Source organism: Chionomys nivalis, chromosome 26 (assembly GCF_950005125.1).
Source record: "Chionomys nivalis chromosome 26, mChiNiv1.1, whole genome shotgun sequence".
Taxonomy (NCBI): Eukaryota; Metazoa; Chordata; class Mammalia; order Rodentia; family Cricetidae; genus Chionomys; species Chionomys nivalis.
The window spans coordinates 17456391-17477107 of NC_080111.1; the positions used below are offsets into that span (position 1 = coordinate 17456391).

Genomic DNA, 20717 nt, shown 5'->3' on the forward strand with positions numbered 1-20717 from the left:
ATATAATTTGCACTGCCGGCCTAGTTCCCCTTAGGATCCCTTTAGGAACAGGCGATTTGTTCTCAGCTAGTCTTGAACCATCATGTTATCTGTCTAATTCACATCCCATAGGCATTTCTCATCCTCTTCTTGAAGGTTAGTTGTTAATATGTAAATCTGACTAAATCCTTGAACAAATCTCTGCCAGTGATGAAAGTGAAGATCCCTTACCTAGTCAAGCTGAGAGACCAATTTACATATTTGGAATTAAACTCAAAATTAGGCTGTCTGCAATACGACTGGGCAGGATGCAGATGAAGTTGTGGTTTAAACAGAGAAATGTCTTACACAATTTAAGCATTCAGTGGATGAGCTGAAATGACTTGACTTATTCCAACATACAGTGTGTTAAATGGCACCCTAATGAGGCTCAGCAACAGGTATAAACCGGATATTGCCCCTTTCCTCCTGACATTCCTTCAATCTCTACTTGTCTGGGATGCTCTTCTGTAGACAGAGGCTGCTCATTCATTTCCCGGCTGCCCATACCAAAATAATCACACAGAAACTGTATTATTACAACACTGTTTGGCCTGTTAGCTCATGCTTCTTATTGGCTAGCTCTTATATCTTAAATTAACTCATTTCTATTAATCTGTGTATCACCATGTGGTCGTGGCCTACCAGTAAGGTTCTGTCCAGTGTCTGCCCTCTGTCTTCTGCTGCAGCAACATGGCTTCTCTTTGGCTCCACCTACTCTCTCCTCCTCTCTCTGCTTGGAATTCTCACCTTGCCCTATTCTACACTACAAGAGGCCTAAAGCAGATTCTTTATTAACCAATGGTAGTCACGGCATACAAAGGGGAATCCCCCATCACCCTACCTCATCATGCATTGGAACCAAGGTTTCATCTCTGCAGACCTCAAAGCTGCGTCTGGTGGACACGACTCACCTGAAAAACCTAATGAGAGGAAAGGCTGCAAGCAGGCCCCAAATGAAGGGCACACTTCCTGAGCCAAGCCAGTAGCATGTGGATAAACACCTCAGGTCTTTCAGAATTTACATTTGCTGACTTAGGGGCCATGGAGTGATATGCCACATAGCAAGACCAAGTGGCTGAAAGCAGCCAACATGCTATCCTATGGTTCCTGCAAGACAGGAAGGCAGGCACAGACACTCTCTTGAGGCTGCAGTCAAGGCAGTAGACAGACAGGGCACAGAGGTTAGAAGACTCAGCCGAGGGCTGTATGACCTGACTCGTGAACAGGCCAAAGGTTTTGTCCAGAGCAGCTTTCTCCATCCAGACCTGTCCACAGGCTGTTATAATATCTTACTACGTGTGCATTAGCTTCTGCAGAGGAACAAGTCTAAGAGAGCAGTGAGGGACCCCCCCAAAGCCTTCCTCTTCTGTAGTGCTAAGAAGGGCTCACTATTATTTAGCAAGCACTGTACTTCTGAACATCACTCCAGGCTTCATTGCAACGCCTTTAATGGCCTAATTTCAAAATTCACCTTGATTCCTACCTCATTCTGTTAGAAGCAAGTTATTAAATCCTTCTGCACTCAGAGAGAAGAGAGTTAAGTTCTAATTTTTAAAGAGAGAAGCGTCAAGAGATTTATGAATATACTTTTAAAGCTATCATGGATAGAAAGCCCAAGTTCAGGTCACTGGTCTTGGACTATAGCTTGAAGAAACTAGAATGGATCCAGAAGATTTCTATCCCCATGGTGTTTCATTTCTAATACTTTGCCTCCTGGTATGTCCACCACTAGTCAGCTACCGCCTACCTCTTTTCTCCTTATCCCCTTCATCTATTACTTGCCTAACTGAATATAAACCATGCCTATTCAAATTAATAACCACAAAAATAAACGTTGTAAGGTGTCTATTCTCTCAGACACCCAACATCGCCCCAAAAATTAATAGGACATATTTTGAACAAATATTGAGTGTTACTGAGTAGTACATTGGCTAAACAGCCCCTGGATTGACTCAAATGAAGACTGGACACCCCTGACTCCATTTTTTTCTTGAAGTCATGTGGCTCTCAGCTTCCCTGAAATGTAGGTGTCCCCTCAACCAACGGCACCAATAACTCTCCACCCCTGCCCCTGTGTGAGCCACACTGAACCCAGAAAGGCTCTGTTCTCTGAGTAGCCTTTACTCTCAGTCAACATTTCTCAAAGCTTTATGCTAATTAACTCTTTATTATCTAATGTTACAATGGATTGAGTAGTCAAGAGATGTATTTAAGCCCTATATACCGTAAATGATTCGTATTTTTTCAAGAGTTAAAATATAATTTAAAGACATAACAGATAGAACTTTACTGGACATAATTGCTATAAATGCTCAAGAAGTAGCTCAGCATCCCTAACTATTATTACAAATATTCAGTACCATGTTTTTCCAATTAACTTTTTATTGGTTCTTTGTGGATTTCACATCACGTGTCTCCATACCCTTGCAATGCCCCACATGCCAGGATAAAAAAGTTAAAGAAAAGAGGAAAACAAGAAGAAAAATCACTGTGGAAACTGTAGTTTGACACAGGAGGTCACACATTCTTACCCTTTACTCCGTATATCATGACTTATAAGAGTTCACTGCAATGCGCCATTGGTCTGGTTGGAGGCCTCTGGTTTTGCTACATCTTTAATATTGGACCCTCACTGGGGTTCCCCTTGGATCTCCTGTTGTTGCTCTGTGTTATGAAGAAGCCTGCAGCTTTGGGTCTGCGGGACTGGCTCCAACAGATCATAGATGGAGTGGATGTTGGGATAGGCCAGCTCTTAGTCCTGGATCTGGGTCTGGGTGGTAGCTGGGTTGGTCAACCTGCCAGCTTTCCCTTCATCCTAACCATTAGAGTAAGCTCTTCAGCACTGGCCAGTTCACCCTATGCAGTGAGCAGCAAAGAGTGGGGCCATTTCTCCTTCTCTCATGTCCTCTGGGGCCAGCTGACCCACACCTCTGCCACCAGGGTCAGCTCTGTTGTGTTTTGGGGGGGCAGGTTGCAGGGACCACTCTCCCAAGTGCTGCATCTAACGAGGGGCAAGGCCAGCTCTTTTGTCCACCACAGGTGGTGCGGGGTGAAGGGGGAAGACATCTTTCCCTCACCCTCACCACCACACGGCAGATGTGAGGTGCGTGGCCAGCTCCCCAATTCCCACGACCTCAGGGCAGGCTCACGGGCACCCCACCAGCAGGGTCGGCACGATTGTGGTGCCCAGGTGGGGTGCAGAGCTTGCTCTCCTGAGTGCTGTATCCTCAATACTAAATTCATGAATAACTGTGGAATAAGCCATTAGCTGTATACCCTCTGCTTCCACCCACAGATATGCATTCCTATGACTAGTACCAATTTGTATCCATTTGTATTATGTATGTGTGTATGTGCATGTGACCCTCAAGCTTATTATCCATAGCAGTTTTTTCCTTTGCTGATTGTTACCCTTCCCCTGTGTCCACTTTTAAAGGACAATGTTTTTGGGAGAAGTAGCGGGGATGCCTGACCCTCTAGCAGGGATGGTTCACGAGGTGCCTGACCCTCTCTCTAGCAGGGATGACTCACGAGGTGCCCGACCCTCTAGCGGGGATGGCTCACGAGGTACCTGACCCTCTGGCAGGGATGGCTCACGAGGTACCTGCTCTGTAGCAGGATGGCTCATGAGGTACCTGATGCTCTAGCGGGGATGGTTCATGAGGTACCTGACTCTCTAGCGGGGATGGCTCACAAGGTGCCTGACCCTCTAGCGTGTAGATCCCCAGATCTCATCACCTTGTGACGGTGGAGGTGGACAAGATAAACACAAGGAGGAGCGACACAGACAGGAAGGAGAACCGAGTGTGGAGTCTCGTTGCTTTACTCTAGGATAATCCAGCCTCATTTGGGATCCACCAACCAAGGCCTGTCACAATGCGAAGTGCCGCTCCGCCTAACAGACTCCCCGGCCGAGCCTGCCCTGCGATTAGGCAACAACGAGCTCAGCTCGTCTTGTGCTGGAGAAGTTAAGATATTTCTTCTGAGTATATAATGACCTGAGACTTTGCAGTGCTCAGGATAGAATCTGAATTTCAAGTGCATGATCTGGAGCGGGATTTGATGTCTCCCTCGCCAGCCTGCTCATCACTCATACAAAGCTGAGTCTTGAAAGGGACTTAGGTTTTTCTTGTCTTCATTTACTGGGAGCCAGCGCATTAGAAACTGTCAGGAAATTGATGGGCCTTTGAGTCTACTAATTCATGCCTTGGAAGTTAGATGGATGAGTGTGCCTTCTCTGAGACATAATTTGGACTTGCTGCAGTTTTGTTGTTTAAAAAAAGAGAAAAGACTGTTTCTTGCCTCCCAGAAAGCTGTCATAGCTCCTGAGTTTCTGTGTTCTACTTCAGGGCTTGTTGTTCAGTATTCAAATGACAACGGGGTGCTCTGGCATCTGCTCCGAGAGTTGGACTTCATGTCGTTTCTGGAGCCACAAATCATCTCCGTTGACCTGCCGCGGGAGGCAAAGACACCTGCCACAGCTTTCCGGTGGTGGCAGCCGCAGCATGGTGAGTCGCTGCTCTCTCCGACTTCCTGGTGACTTCTTTTTTAATCACATGGCATCCATATCCAACCTGTAATGTGTGTGTGTGTGTGTGTGTGTGTGTGTGTGGTGTGTTAATTTACCGTCGGTTTCCAGACAATTTGATTTAAAAGCGTGGTCACGAAGAAGATACTCATATTGTTGTGTAATGAACCTTCTCCACCTGCTGCTGTTGATCTGATTGCAGGGAAGCATTCAGCCCAATGGGCTTTGGATGATGTCCTTATCGGAGTGAATGACAGCTCTCAAAGTGGATTTCAAGATAAATTTGACGGCTCCATAGACTTGCAAGCCAATTGGTATCGAATCCAAGGAGGCCAAGTGGATATTGACTGTGTCTCTATGGACACCGCCCTGATATTCACTGAAAACATAGGTATATATTGCGCCACATAATAGAAGGGTATTTGATTAACTACAGGGCTAAATTAGCTAAAACTCAAAAGGAATTTTCTGTTATAAGATTATGCGCCTTAACTTCCTTTGCTTTGGAGGGCAGGGTACACATTGTCCTCTAGAATCACCCGGTGACCTGGGCCTGTCGGAACTTTCTTTCATGGAACATGCTGAGAAGGAAGATAACTTAAGGCAGAAACGTATCTCTCAGAGGGCATTCTTATAGTTTGCAATTTGCAAAACTGAGAGTTTATGACTCTGTTAGTCCTCTTAAGGTAGCAAAGGCCTTTAAACTAACAGCCTTCTGTGTTTCTGATTCTATGGCATCTATATAAAGACAGTGTATGTGAGAAAAAAAGCCAATGCAAACCTGAGGCACTGAACACAAGCCATCATTTGGGTTTGCTGTGCGAAGTGTTGGTAGCAAGCGTAAGCATCGCAGGAGAGAGTGCATCATTCCATGACGTGGTTAACCCCTTGCTGTTGTCTTCGGTAGGAAAACCTCGCTATGCTGAGACCTGGGACTTTCACGTGTCGGCATCCAGCTTCCTACAGTTTGAGATGAGCATGGGCTGCAGCAAGCCCTTCAGCAGCGCCCACAGTGTACAGCTCCAGTATTCCCTGAACAACGGCAAGGACTGGCATCTCGTCACCGAAGAGTGTGTCCCTCCAACCATCGGCTGCCTGCACTTCACGGAAAGCTCAGTTTACACCTCGGAAAGATTCCAGAGCTGGAGACGGGTCACGGTCTACCTTCCGCTCGCCACCAAGTGAGGCTTGTCCTTTGACTGCGTTGTTAGATTTATGTCACCTAACTTGAATATATTGGCAATCCCCCCGTCTTCAGTTAAATCATCCTGGGTGTACCCCTCAGGAACTCACCCAGAGCTGTGGTCCCAGGGAGATTTTAAATCCAATGAAGTTGACAATGAAGATTACTCATCATGCTTAATATGTTCCCAATAGCAGACTATCAACACAGTAGAAAAGCGGGAGCTCTCTACAGTTCTTGACTTTAGAAGCATCATGTTGAGAACAAACACAGGAAACATAGTATGGTAGGACCTCGTATACTCTGAGAAACCATCAGGGTCAGTGGGATGGAATCCTCATTGCCAAAATGATGTTAGTTCCCAATGTCTTTCTTTGTTGAGCCTTCAATCTTTCCCTAAGCCTAGAGGCAAACACTAAAATTACTTTGAATTTCAAAAAACATACATGAAGATCTCTGGATAACTTTGCGGTGTTACATACATTGACTTTCCTGGGAGAGAAGTCCTACAATATTTGGACAGCATGCATTCTCCTCTTTATGATCAAGAGGAGAGACCCCTCAGTACTTGGTATGAAAGTAGAAGTCTCTCAAAGGACAGAAAAACTGGACTGTGGAAGAGGGAAAAGGGAAATAAAATAGCTTTTCATGTTCCATACTTTCAAAACTGCCTATCAAGCCAACGGTGTTTTGTGTTTTGTTTGATGTGATTTTTGTTTTTGCTTTGTTTTGCTTGTTTGTTTTGTAGTTCACCCAGAACACGGTTCAGATGGATCCAGGCCAACTACACCACAGGAGCAGATTCCTGGGCTATCGATAATGTTGTTCTGGCCTCGGGGTGCCCTTGGATGTGTTCAGGAAAGGGGATTTGTGATGCTGGACGCTGCATGTGAGTCATAAAGCCCGGTTTTCTTCTCGGCAGCGCCACAGCGAAACTGGTTTGTGGAAGTCATGATAAATGCTGCTTTTCTCCTCTCGTCTTCTCGGCAGCTGTGACCGAGGCTTTGGGGGACCCTACTGTGTTCCTGTGGTTCCCCTCCCCTCCATCCTGAAAGATGACTTCAATGGGAACTTGCATCCTGACCTTTGGCCGGAAGTCTATGGTGCAGAGAGGGGGAATCTGAATGGTGAGACCATCAAATCCGGAACATCTCTGATCTTTAAAGGGGTGAGTGAGGTTCTGTGTGCTCCTCTGTCATCCCGGAGCCACGCTGCCCCATTCCGTCCTGTTAGCGCTTTTGCTTTCCCTCTAATTCTTCCCCGTCCCTTGCCTCCCCACTTCTGTCTTGTCTCTGAGGTAAGGTCTTGCTGTGGTCTGCTACATTCATTTTCGTGGTCCTTTGGACACAGCATCTTATCTTCCCTCTGCTTTGGAGGTTGGAGTCTTCTTACTTTCTGCTGGAATCCACAAGGATATATATGTGCATAATTGTTAGAATTTGGTGACTAAAAGGTAGCTTTTCATATTACTGAATTTTTATCTTATAAGTATTTGTTAATGATTTTATGAAATCTTTCCCTTTGTTCTTTAAAAAAAAAAACAAAAAAAAAACCTTCTTCCTGCCAGTAGTCCAATCCTTCCTTACAGGGGACTAGAGGAAACCAGGCTGTTAAGTCGTGTTAACCAGCACGCACAGACCTCGTTAATGTTCCTTTGTATTCCACCCTAGATGTCTAGTTAGAGAAATGTCTAGCAGAGAGAGACTCTGCTCAGGTGGCATCTTTCCGTGTGTGAATGCCACATCCGTCCCTCTCAGCAAGGAGAAGTCGACTAATCTAGGTGTGCAAATGAAGTCCTTGACAGAAGTCTGCATGGGTTTCTATACAGCCTTCACGAGTCATGCCGAGCACTGTGAAAATTAGACACCCTGGAACTTTTCAATTATAGCTCATAGATGCCAGTTAGCATAATTGCTTGAGTACAGATTCCTCTCAAGTTTTGCACGAACAGAGAGAACAACTCACTGCACTGAGAGATGTGTACATCCCAAGAGTGCTGATGGACCAGAGACATCAGGACAGCACATTCATGATGGAAACCCTGGTGTGAGAGGTCAGTCTCTCCTAAGGAGAGCCCATGACTTCCAGCTGCCCCATTCCAAGCAGCTCACTAAACCGAAGAGCAGAAACTTTCAGAGGCCTTTGTATGATGAAGTTCCAAGCAACAGCGTTAACCTAGTCTTTAAGACTTACAAGTAGGGAAGGCGTGTGGGCTCCTTTCCCTTTAGCTACCCAAGTGCAAGAGCAGCCAAGCGTCATGTGTCATCCTTCAGCTCTGAAAGATGCAGGCAGCTCAGTGTGCACCATCCAGCAGGTTGCAGTCTGGCCTCCAAAGGCATTCTTCCACGAAAGAGGAAATGATCGTTTTTCTAAGTTGTTGGAGATTCGGAAGTACTCTCCGCTACTGAAACAGCTTGTTGGATACAAAAGGTTTTTCCTATTTGGTACAGATAGATACAACCCTCGTGAAAGAACCAAAATGAAACATGTCTATACAAACAGAATCTACAAGCCGGGCGGTGGTGGCGCACGCCTTTAATCCCAGCACTCGGGAGGCAGAGGCAGGCGGATCTCTGTGAGATCGAGGCCAACCTGGTCTACAGAGCTAGTTCTAAGACAGCCATGGCTATACAAAGAAACACTATCTCAGAAAAAAAGAGAAGAGGAGAGAGAGAGAGAGAGAGAGAGAGAGAGAGAGAGAGAGAGAGAGAGAAGCAGTATCAAGTGCTGAGCTAGCATATTGCCAGCACGTGAGGAGCCTTTCCAGTTACAAGTCATGCCCACAGTCTCCTAGACAAAGCAGTGTAACGTGGGTCCTTGCACAGTGCCTAGGCCTGCCATTGGGAACAATTTCATATTTATATTCTATAGCCAAGGCAGAAGGGTAACAGTCCTGTGTCTCAGTGTAAGCTAATGACATTACTAGCTGAATCTCAGATGTCTGAGGATGCCACCTTTGTCTGCAACCCGTTTCCTTGTATAACACTCACCTAGAAATTTCTAATCTCTCTCTCTCTCTCTCTCTCTCTCTCTCTCTCTCTCTTCTCTCTTCTCTCTTCTCTCTCATTATTCTCTCTCAACATGAGAATAATCTTCCTCTTAGGAATACTTAGTAAAGTGTCTGTTAAAACCCAGCATGTTATAGGCATTCCATGTATGCTTGTTATTTCAGCTGTTAGTGACGGTGGTGACAGTCGTTCTTGATAGACATGAAGGAGAGGGGAAAACTTACTTTTCCTAATTAATACAGCATTTGGTCTTTCGTTGATAATGAGGAAGTCATCTGGTGCTGTCTCAGCCACAGACTGCTGAAAAGTCACTTAACTCAGCAGGCTCAGCTGAGAAACTAAAGCCTGTTTGGACCTCGGGACTTCTGCACAGTGAAATGTACCGACTGTGACCACAGCCCTCTACAAACATGAACACTGCAGCCTTCTGAGATGTCAATCTCGGGCAACCAGAAATAGTTAATTAGCAGAAAAAATGACTAAAGCTAATGTGGTCGTTTCCCTCGATGTGTGGCTTCTCTGCCTGAGTGGTTGCTGTCTAGGCATGGGGACCTGGCTTCCTTCTGCCTTATTTAACTCGCAACTGGGGCATTGTGTCAGCCTGCGCGAGAACTTCCTGGGGCTGGCAGAGCAGGCAAAGCGGTAGTGAGTTCCCCAGACTCCTTGGAGCCCTGGGAAAGTTAGCTATTAGTTCTTGGCCTCCAGCGGGAGCACTCGGCGCGGATTCATCTTTTCCTCCTGGCTTCTCCCACAACACGCTGCGATCAAATGAGGCGGTTTTGAAAACGCCAGCAGTGGGCAGTGCTATTGTTTCTGCATCACCTTTAATAATAATCACAAAAAGTGATCAGAGGTAGGATAATAAGAATGTGTTGCTTCAACACAGAAAATGAGGGCGTTAAGAGGAGGAGACATCTTCCTTTTGTCCTTTTAAGCTAGACAAAACGTTGCTGCTCATTGTCTGTAGCTACCATGACATCTAACCATGTCACTATCACCTAGCTAATTGATGCAGGGTAAGTATATAAAACAGAAGTAATTACACAAGTGACAGAAGGTTCCTTTCTCTCTTGTTCTCAGGAGGGACTAAGAATGCTTATCTCCAGAGACCTAGACTGCACCAACACTATGTACGTCCAGTTTTCACTCAGGTTTATAGCCAAAGGTAAGCTACTCCCATGGCATGCATCCTTTTCCTTCATGAAAGTTACCTCTCCCCCATAAAGTAATAGCCCTTGAGTTTCACTGTTCTCAAGTGATCTTGATTAAAGCTTTTCTTACCACGGTGGTGCAATCACTGCTGTTCTAAGCCGTTTTATACAGATGTGGTTACCGTGCTGGTTGGTAAATTTACCGTCACGTCCTTGAATGGCCCCGCCGCTGCTTTCTAGCTACCAGCATTTTAAATTAAAAATTATTAATCTTTGAGCATTTGGGGTTTATTTTACAGATGTGAATGCTCCCAAAGCACTCCTTGGTCTTTCTGACTTTTTATATATAATTAATAATTTTCTTTAAAAATAGTCACCATAGATATATGGCATTTTCATGTGATTTTTATTTATATTACCTTGATTTAAACGTTTCAACATTTGCAAAACTATGATGTCAGTAGAATGAATAAGTTTTTACTTGGTGTCTCCTAGATGTAGGACAGAGGAAGGAAGGGAGGGGAGGGAGGAAGGAAGGAAGAAAGGGAGGGAAGGAGGGAGGGAGGGAGGAAGAAAGGAGGGAAGGAAGGAAGAAAGGAAGGAAGAGAGGGAGGGTGGGAGGGAGGGAAGAAGGAAGGAAGAGAGGGAGGGAGGGAAGAAGGGAGGGAGGAAGGAAGGAAGAGAGGGAGGGTGGGAGGGAAGAGAGAAGGAAGGAAGGAAGGGAGGGAGGGAGGGAGGGAGGGAGGGAGAGAGGGAGGGAGGGAGGAGGGGAGGGGAAGGGAGGGAGGGAGGGGGGAGGGGAGGGGAAGGGAGGGAGGGAGGAAGGAAGGAAGGAAGGAAGGAAGGAAGGAAGGAAGGAAGGAAGAGAGAATGTGTGTAGGCACAAGTGTGCATGTGTGTCACGCACATATAAGAGAATGTCTACATTTGGTGTACTTTTTAAAGTATACTCATACACAGGCTCTACCTACAACCACTCTCAGTTGCCACTGAAGTGTTTGGAGCAGAAAGTCTCTGTGTGAATCTAAGCAGGCTCACAGGCTGATGCCCCGAGTATCATCAAGTCTCTGTGTGAATATAAACAGGCTCACGGGCTGATGCCCCGAGCATCATCAAGTCTCTGTGTGAATATAAACAGGCTCACGGGCTGATGTCCCGAGCATCAGCTTGGAGCAGACCATGTCCTCGTCACGGTGTGCTGTCTCCTCCCTAGGTACTCCAGAGAGGTCCCACTCCATCCTCTTACAGTTCTCTGTCAATGGAGGAATCACCTGGCACCTTATGGATGAGTTCTACTTCCCTCAAACGACCAGCATACTTTTCATTAATGTTCCCTTACCGTATAGCGCCCAGACCAACGCTACAAGATTCAGACTCTGGCAGCCATACAGCAATGGTAAAAATGCATGCATTCTGTTTTGATCAAAACCGATGGCCGCGTGTTAATATTCTTGTTCCTAAGACATGGAGAAAGGATGGCCTGAGAGGCGCATGGACCGTGCACGCCACAAATTCACACGCTTCCCTTTTGACCAGTCTTCATGGAATGTTCAACTTTATGTCTCCTTCTCACCTTGTATAACTGACTGATGAATTCTTGCTTTAATTTGTCTTCATTTGGTTTTGGCTGAGACGTCTTTCCCTTCACTCACAGGCTGGCCCAAAACCCACTAGATAGCTCAGAACAGTTTTAAATTCAAGATCCTCCTGCCTCAGCCTCCGAGTTGCCGGGGTTACATTGTGAGCCACAGAATTTGGGTGTTTTGTTTGGCTTTGTTTACTAATAATCCATCATTGCCATTAGTTCCTCATCAATTGCAACTATGTTTTTGTTGAATTCATTTAGGAATTACCATTCTTCTGAATGGCATTTCATAAGTGAAGCAGATTATCATAGAAAGACTAGGAAAAGTGGAAGGACCTTAGACCAAACAGGCAGTGTCTACATCCAGGCCAAGCAGACAGTGTCTACATCCAGACCAAGCAGACGGTGTCTACATCCAGACCAAGCAGACAGTGTCTACATCCAGGACAAGCAGGCAGTGTCTACATCCAGACCAAGCAGGCAGTGTCTACATCCAGACCAAGCAGGCAGTGTCTACATCCAGACCAAGCAGTCAGTGTCTACATCCAGACCAAGCAGGCAGTGTCTACATCCAGGACAAGCAGGCAGTGTCTACATCCAGACCAAGCAGACAGTGTCTACATCCAGACCAAGCAGGCAGTGTCTACATCCAGACCCAAGCAGACAGTGTCTACATCCAGACCAAGCAGGCAGTGTCTACATCCAGACCAAGCAGACAGTGTCTACATCCAGGACAAGCAGGCAGTGTCTACATCCAGACCAAGCAGACAGTGTCTACATCCAGGACAAGCAGGCAGTGTCTACATCCAGACCAAGCAGGCAGTGTCTACATCCAGGACAAGCAGGCAGTGTCTCACATCAAGCATTTCACATTTACAGAAGGTTTTCAGATTTCTAACTTTGGCTATTTCTTATAGTACTATTAATATTGACTCTAAAGATCCAGATTTTCCAAAAACATGCATCTAACTGCCTGAATAAGTACAATTACAATGTATTAAGCAGAAGTAACAGAAATGAGTAGGAAAAATATACTTCTGTCTCTAAAATAAAGTCTATGTATTTTTTATGACTAGTAAGTAAATAAAATAAAATTTCAACATGTTGTAAGATAGATAAAATCATGGTAGATTTTTGTTTAAATGGATTCATATGTATAAGATATAAAGTGCATTTGAAATTACATAAAGTGTACATGTTATAAATATATTTTTTACCTGATATTTTGTACTCATGAATTTTACTTAAGGATCAAACATAACTCTGAAAAAGAAATACACCCAGTTTCAAAATCCAGACGATGTTGGGCCTCGAGTTACATTTGAAATGCTTACTTTATTTTTTTATTATATTCATCAAATACTTTCAAACCAAGAAACTAAAGAAAGCTCCTAGAGTTAGGGCCACGATAGGAGTGAAGAGAGACAGAGGTGGATGGTTTCACTTCCACAAGCCCGTGGCCCTGCTCGGACTAGAAGCCCAGGGCGTATGCATAAGTCGCTCGCTCACCGGCCCTCCCTGAGCTAGCACGGCTGTTCTGTGCTCTGTCGTCTCATATGGCTGCAAGCTTTATTTTCCTCACACTTTGATCGCTGTGAGCTTGCTGCCATGTGGCTTGTGGGTTTTGTCTGGGAACCATATGCTGAAACTGTTGCCATTCAGTTTCTCCTGCTAGTGGCTTTTTTTTTTCTTTCAATGAGAAAATCCAATTTTCTTATTTGGGGGAATACAAACAAACAAAAAAACTTTATCCAAAACTCTCTCAGGTAAGAAAGAAGAAATCTGGATTGTTGACGACTTCATTGTCGATGGAAACAATTTGAACAACCCCGTGATGCTTCTGGATACATTCGACTTTGGGCCCCGAGAAGACAACTGGTTTTTCTACCCAGGGGGTAACATCGGTCTTTATTGTCCATACTCTTCGAAGGGAGCTCCGTAAGTATTAGGTTGAAAAGCTGAAAGGGAAATCATTGCTCCATACACATCAGGAGGAATTCTTGCCCTAACCAATTTCCCTTTGCTCTCCCGATGACCAGCGAGGAAGACTCAGCCATGGTGTTTGTGTCCAATGAAATTGGTGAGCACTCCATCACCACCCGGGACCTAAGCGTAAATGAGAACACCATCATCCAGTTTGAGGTACTGACTCTGTCCTATTGGGAACGCTTTATGTCTTACCTTGAACAAAACCTCAGCAGGAAGAAGGAAGTCTTAGATAATTTCACACACTGTGATTTCCTAGCTTTGTATAAAGTCATAAAAGGTCTAGCTTACTTTATTATCGGACCAATTTATTATACTAATGTTTGTTTTAGAAATAGTTACTTGTAACACAGATTCCCTCCTATCTACCATAGCAAGTGTTGAAATTAATTACTTTAAAATTATGAAAATGTGAAAGAATGCTCTTGTGGTCTTGTTACTTTTCACAGTTCTTATGTAAAGTTTGAATTTCTTAGGACCTAGGTCACTCTAGTCTGTACGGTACCAGCAGACATATAAAAATGTTTATCATACTGTGAATTTTACATATAAAACAGTATCACACTATTTTTACAGTATTGCTTACTATGTGTAGCTGTCATTTCATGCATTCCTTATATTTGTCAAGGGACTAAACCCATATTCAAAGCATTTGCATGTTTGAAACACTTGAGTAAAGTCATCAGAATAAAAGGTTTGTTGTGCCAGCGTTCTAGGTGGTAAGAGACATCGTGCTGATATCTGTGGTTTAAATGCTAAGAAAAGGTAGCATTTTTGCCAAAAGTTCATCAAGTCCCAATTGCTTATTCATCAGAAGATAAAGAGATAGCCACACCCTCCCTGCTCTGTGTTCTTCCCCCTCCACTTCACTCACTACATATTAATAATCAGTTACCATAACGGTGTGATAGCAAGAAAATATTCTTTGGAAAGAGGAGATATGGCACAGAAAAATTCTCATGCATTTAGCCGAAAGAGGCTTATCAGGAAGGAAGGGGGAGGGAGGAAGGGGAAAGGTCAAAGGTTGCAAATTGCCATTAGATTGAAAAAAGAATCTAAATATCCAGTGTCCAACATGTGGGTTAGACTTTTAGGTGCTGTGTTACATTAGCATGTGGGTTAGAGTTTAAGATACTGTATTATGTACTGGAAACGACAAAGCAGATTTTAGACTCTCTGACACACACCAGTCACATGCATGTTGAAGAAGACACGCACAGAGTAGCTGCAGAAGTGAGTGGATTTATTTTATTAACCATCACTGCCCTCTCACCGTGAATGCTACCTCAGAATGCTGTTCATCGTGAATATTTCCAACTTTTGAATATCTTTCCTGGTGTCAATAATAATAGCAACAATTGTATCCTGTTTTGTTTTTACATTGAATGTATGTTGAAGGTGAAAGCTTTTGGGGTATTTATAAGGTGTCATGAGAAGGAAACAGAAGGTCACTGCGAAGTAAACTGGTAAGGCAGCTGTTAGGAAGGGAGCACTCTTTGCATTGTCATTTTCTTGACTTGACAATGATTTTTACAAAAAAAAAAAATGGGCCACAGGTAAAATCTGGAGTTATCTCAACCTTTCTCTTATCCATTTTATGTTTCTTGTAACATGAGAGAAAAAAAAATTGAGACCTTTTTCAGTTCCTTATGAAGAAAGTGTAATTTAAAGGTAATATATAATGTCACTGGTGTAAAATAGTTCTTCCAGAGTTCAGATTAGATTGGCGCCAGGAAATATGGCTGGTGCCAGGGCTTGCTGCTCCCTGATAATCCGTGCCACTTTTTCTTTCCTCCCAAGATCAATGTCGGATGCTCCACTGATAGTTCCTCTGCTGATCCGGTCAGACTGGAATTTTCCAGGGACTTCGGAGCCACCTGGCACCTGCTGCTCCCCCTCTGCTACCACAGCAGCGTCCACGTCAGCTCCTTGTGCTCCACCGAGCACCACCCCAGCAGCACCTACTACGCCGGGACCACCCAGGGCTGGCGGAGGGAAGTCGTGCACTTCGGGAAGCTGCACCTTTGCGGGTGAGGGTGTGACGCCTGGCACCACGCGGGGTTTTCGTTTGACGATCTGTCATTCACTTGCCGTTTCCAAGAAGAAAATATCACTTTGTATTTCTTTTCGGCTCTCGCTTGAAACAGATCAGTAGACGTTTGAGGCAGGAAAAAGAGACAGTGTAGCTACTCGTGCATAGTTTAAGGATGAACCGAAGAGCCTGCTGTGGATTGCGTTGCTTGAGATCCATTTCCCATGCACCCTTCGCAAATCAAAAGGAAGCAAGATAAAACATATTTTTCTCATTATATTGACCCTCTTCCCATGGGCTCTCACCTCACGCTATAAATATAGCAAAAAGTGCAATGCATTCATGCACACCCCCGTGGGCATGTATGGAAGCTGGAAGCCCACAGTCAGTTCTGGGCATCTCATAAAAGGCATTAGCACTTTCCCCTTGGGTGTTTTTACTTTTTCAACCTCCCTCAGCATCCTTGTAACATTATACTTGTCTCTTCTGTTGAAAAGCTGCTTGGAGATAAAGGAATTCTCCTCTCAGAGAGAGGAAGTGAAGACGGTAGTTTCCAAAAATAAAACTTATACCATGAGGAAGAGACGGAGAGAGGGGGCCAATACAGCAGCTAGCCTAGGAGTCGGTTTCTTTGAGACGGTGCTTCTCATCCTTCCTAGCTGTGCCCCTCGACATAGTTCCTCATGTTGTGGTGACCCGAACCATAAAATTATATCATTGCTACCTCATAACTGTAGTTTTGCTACTGCTATGAATTGTAATGTAAATATCTGTGCTTTTCCCATGGTCTTAGGCTACCTCTGTGAAAAGGTCATTCCACCCCCAAAGGGGTCATGGCCCACAGGATGGGAAAAACTGTTTTAGAATAATGTTCATTTTTCTCAGTGTATATCAAAAAGAAGAAAGTACTGCTATCGTACTTTCGAGATGGAACTAGATGTTTCATCCTTGTGTGAAACTAGGCATAATTAGACCTCTTTTGTCTAGAAACAAAACTAATACTTGGTACTCTTCGCAAAGAATGAAAGTGCATTTTCAAAAGTTAGCGTTGCATTGGAGCATAACCTACCCACCCCTTCACCACCTCGCTAGAGCGGTTTTCATTATTTGATTATTAAGACCTTGAATACTTATTGTCTAAGGTTCTTGATACAGTGTGAAGGCAGTGTAGAACACCCAGTGTTTTCTTCGCACGCAGGTATTGCTAGACAGAACGATCTCTAGACTCTACGTGAAAGTCAGAGGGGGTGAGGAGACATTCTGGAGCTCACAGAAATGATAGAACACCACCCGGCTTGAGGCTGAACTCCTATTGCTCAGAGAGATGTTCACAGAAGAAGTAGAAAGGGGATGTGTCTCAGCAGAAAGAAAAACGGGTCTATCTGAAGTCAGTCATTTTCCACGAAGAACATGGAAGGATTTATTGAAAAGATGCCAGGGGCCGGGCGGTGGTGGCACACGCCTTTAATCCCAGCACTCGGGAGGCAGAGGCAGGCGGATCTCTGTGAGTTCGAGGCCAGCCTGGTCTACAAAGGGAGTTCCAGGACAGGCTCCAAAGCTACAGAGAAACCCTGTCTCGAAAAACCAAAAACGAAAAAGAAAAGAAAAGATGCCCAGGACTTTGTGGTCCTTGTTTTTATCATCCTGCCATCAACATCAAATACATCATGATTCTTGTTTCCTGGAACCTTGATTCCAAGTCTCCTAAAAATAAAATCTGAAAGTCAGTCAGGCCAAGAGTTGGGAGAGCACTCCTTGACAGACTGGGCATGTGAAAAGCCTGGGGCTCAACCACTTATACTCTCTTATGGTCTGACTGTGTCACCTCAAAATTCACAGGATGGAATCCTAGCCCTTAAGGTCATATCATTAGACAGAGTGGCCTTAGGAGAGGTCATTAAGCCATAAATGGGATTACAGCTCTCATTTAGGGAGGTCCCAGAAAACCCCTTTTCCTCTTGCATCACAGGAAGACACAACTTAGCTAGATAGCATCAAGTATGAACCTTAAAGCAAGTCCTTAGCAGCCCCTGCGCTAGCCCCTTGATCTTCAACTTCTAAGTGATGAGAAAATACTAAGTGTTGTCATTTATAAGCTACACAGCTCATGTTATATTTGTATAACAATTGAAGCAGAGTGAAACACACACTTTAAATCGACTCCATCGTGTGCATGCTGTGATGAAGTACCCAGTCTCCTCTTCCGTGGGCTTCTGCTTTTCTCTGACTAGTTAAGAAAGGACCCAAGATAGGCTGTAGCCATGACTATGGTGAGCTGCTTAAAACGTGCTTCAGCAAGTTCCCCCATGCAAATAATCTTCCCTGAAGTATGTGGAGTCAGCCAAGAGATCTGTGAGTGAAAAGAAGAGCAGGCTGCCCACACCAGGAGGACCAAACGGCAGGGCCACGCCTCACTGATGGCTTCCTCTGGGCCATATAAGCATAGCAGCTTATCTTGGACACGTGCACAAGGAAAATACAGATATCTCTATTTCACCCCCTGGAGGAAATCCATTTTTTGAAAGAAAAAAGGCCTTCATAATGTAAAGAATTGAGACTGTGTGTTGCTCGTATTCCATGTCATCTTATTTCTATGGAAAGGGATGAAGTTGGTGAGGTGTCATGCTGTTTTCAGCCATATCGGTGGAGGGAAGAGTTTGTCTTCATAATACTGCCTCATCCTTGTCTCAAGAAAAAATTTAGTGCTGTTCTTAAAACCCACACAGGCATGAATTGCTGGAAGGCAAAAGTGAAATTTTCTCCAGCTCAGTGAACCATTCTGTGGTTTGTATTCAACATGGGACATAACTGTAGCTGCTGAAGGGTGTGTGTGTGTGTGTGTGTGTGTGTGTGTGTGTGATGCTAACTTACCATTTTCTGTGACCTAATGAACACTGGATACACATATGATCACACACACACACAAATAATATGGCTTTGTTTACAGTGCTAAGTTTTTAGATATTTTTACATTTTAATTAAAATATAATCATATCACTTGCCCCTTCCTTCTCCTCCCTCCAGCCCTCCAATGTCCCCTTTCTCCAGTTCCTTCCATGCCCCCACTCTCAAATCAACAGCCCCTCCATAATGTTTACATTCAAAACACGAGTTGAATTTTCACCTAATTTTATTCACATCACCGTTGTGTCTTTCGGTCTAGAGTGTTTTTCTCCGAGAACGTCCCAATTGTTTCTGCTTTATGCATTTTTATGATGAGTCAACCCAAGCCCCTATCAATGGAGACAGGTTATTTTACAGTACCTGAAATTTCAAGTGTGTATTTTAAAGAGAAGACCCTGTGAACAGGGCTGGCTTGGGAGCAGGTGCTGACATTTGCCAGGAGGATGACAATGGGAATTTTTCACAGTAAGGTTTCAGCCGAAGGGAACCACAGCCAAAGCAGGCTAGAGCCCATTTGTCACAGCCCTTGAGGTTTATGTGCCAAGGTGGGCGAACACTAACAAATGCCCAGCCGAGGTGGCTCATTTATATTCAGAACATTTGAATAAATAAGTTCAAAAAAAATCCATGTAGGCTTTCATTAAAAGGAAAACTCCAAGCATTTCCCTCAGCTCAGCAGTCTGAGAGTTCAAAAGGTGAGGAGTGCTTTTGCCAAGACTAAACTTTGACAAGTCTAGGAGAACCTGGTTTAATTATGTATTGGCATTGGGGTCTGTTTTGAGCTCCAATGAGCCTATATGTGAGAACCTGACTTTGTCTGCCTTATTCTCTGCTATGCTGCAGAAGCTTCACAAACTTCCTTCTCTGCACCCATACCCAACCCTTCACTTCTAATTTGTTTCTCAAATGAAAACTATCCAGAATTGAGCTTATGTGATAACCAGAAGATGGGTAGTTCATGGTGCACAAAAAGAATTAACCAGGATCTAGTCAATGCCCATCTCCCCTAAAATAATTCCGACTTCTTTGAACTGAGTTTTAGACATGTTTTAAAAATATGTTATTCTGGACTTTTGGTTAATCTAATTAAACACATAGATTATTTCCAGTGACATGATTGTCACCAATAACGTTATAAGATAATTCGTTTGCCAATTTCAGTGATGGTGGTGACGTGGGGAACTGCGGACAGTGTGGTGGTCGGTTGGTTAGGTTAGTTTTGGGGTTCTCGGGGTTTTTTTGTTTGTTTGTTTTTTGTTTTTTTAAACAGGGCAATGCTGGCCTAGAACTCTCTCTGTATCCAGGCTGACCTCGAGAGCAACTACTGTGTCAGAAACACTATGCTGGGCGCCATGAAAGGGTATAATAAAGGAGGCATAGACGTTAGCTGCTACAAGCCCTCTGCTGATAGAAGACATTGGCATGTTTTAAGTAACTGCAGTTGTTCCAGTTGTAGTACTATAATGATGGAAACGCCATCACCATTGCAGAAAAGTGCCCATGTACCTAAGACCCAGCAATTCCACGACCATCCTTCCCAGAACCGAATAGGACTTAAACAAACACTCCCCATATGTTCACAGCAGCCCTGTTCTCCACAGCCCAAAGGTGGGAACAATCAAACCAATGAATGAGTGTGCTGAAAAATCCCCGTAAATCCCTGTGATGGAGCGTCAAGAGGAGGAACAGGAGGAACGTCTGGTACTTGCTGGAAGTGGATGGCCCTTGAAGACATTAACGCTGAATGAATGTCACTGAACGCAAAGCATACGTTGCATGGTTTCATTGCTGTGGCGGACTCAGAGGGGTACATCCACAGAGACAGGAAGAGCTCTGGCAGTTGCCTGGGAAGAGAAAATGTGGAAAGGCTGCTGGGGTTTCCTTCAGGGTGCAGAAATGCCTTGGAATTAGATAAGGGTAGACAGCATTGGTGGTGTATAAATGTCACAGGATTGTGCATTCTAAGTGGATCAGGGTTGAGTTTATGCTCCGTGGGTTTTACATCAGGTTTTTTAGGATAGTTATGCAGAGTGTTGACAGTAGAGAGAAGTCTTCACCGAGAGAGCCGGTGTTGGAAGGGTAGGAAGATCAGGTGCTGTTTTCACTAACTGGTAAAATTCAGAAGGTTCTAGAGAAACAGTGACCCTACTATCGAAAGAAAAGTTGCATTGTACTGAAATGGCAAGTCTCATTTTCTTCTCCTTTCTTTAACGGTGTTTTTCCTTCCTCATGAGTTGATACATAAGTAGGAATTTCCATTGTTTGTGGACCAGATGTGCCAAAGATGTATTGTTCCCTTGAGTAACTTTGAGCCCCTCG

The 20717-nt window shown here is 44.4% G+C and overlaps 1 protein-coding gene across 5 annotated transcripts in view; it reads left to right on the forward strand.

Annotated features, from left to right (window-relative positions):
- Reln (reelin) overlaps positions 1-20717 on the forward strand; it is a 429470-nt gene that overhangs the window by 342962 nt on the left and 65791 nt on the right. For all 5 annotated transcript variants that reach the window (XM_057758362.1, XM_057758363.1, XM_057758365.1 and 2 more), the window contains 10 exons: positions 4371-4529; positions 4752-4940; positions 5457-5730; positions 6481-6621; positions 6723-6900; positions 9821-9905; positions 11105-11287; positions 13243-13414; positions 13516-13618; positions 15263-15492. In XM_057758362.1, coding sequence (XP_057614345.1) covers positions 4371-4529; positions 4752-4940; positions 5457-5730; positions 6481-6621; positions 6723-6900; positions 9821-9905; positions 11105-11287; positions 13243-13414; positions 13516-13618; positions 15263-15492 — 1714 coding nt within the window. The remainder of the gene's footprint in view (positions 1-4370; positions 4530-4751; positions 4941-5456; positions 5731-6480; positions 6622-6722; positions 6901-9820; positions 9906-11104; positions 11288-13242; positions 13415-13515; positions 13619-15262; positions 15493-20717) is intronic.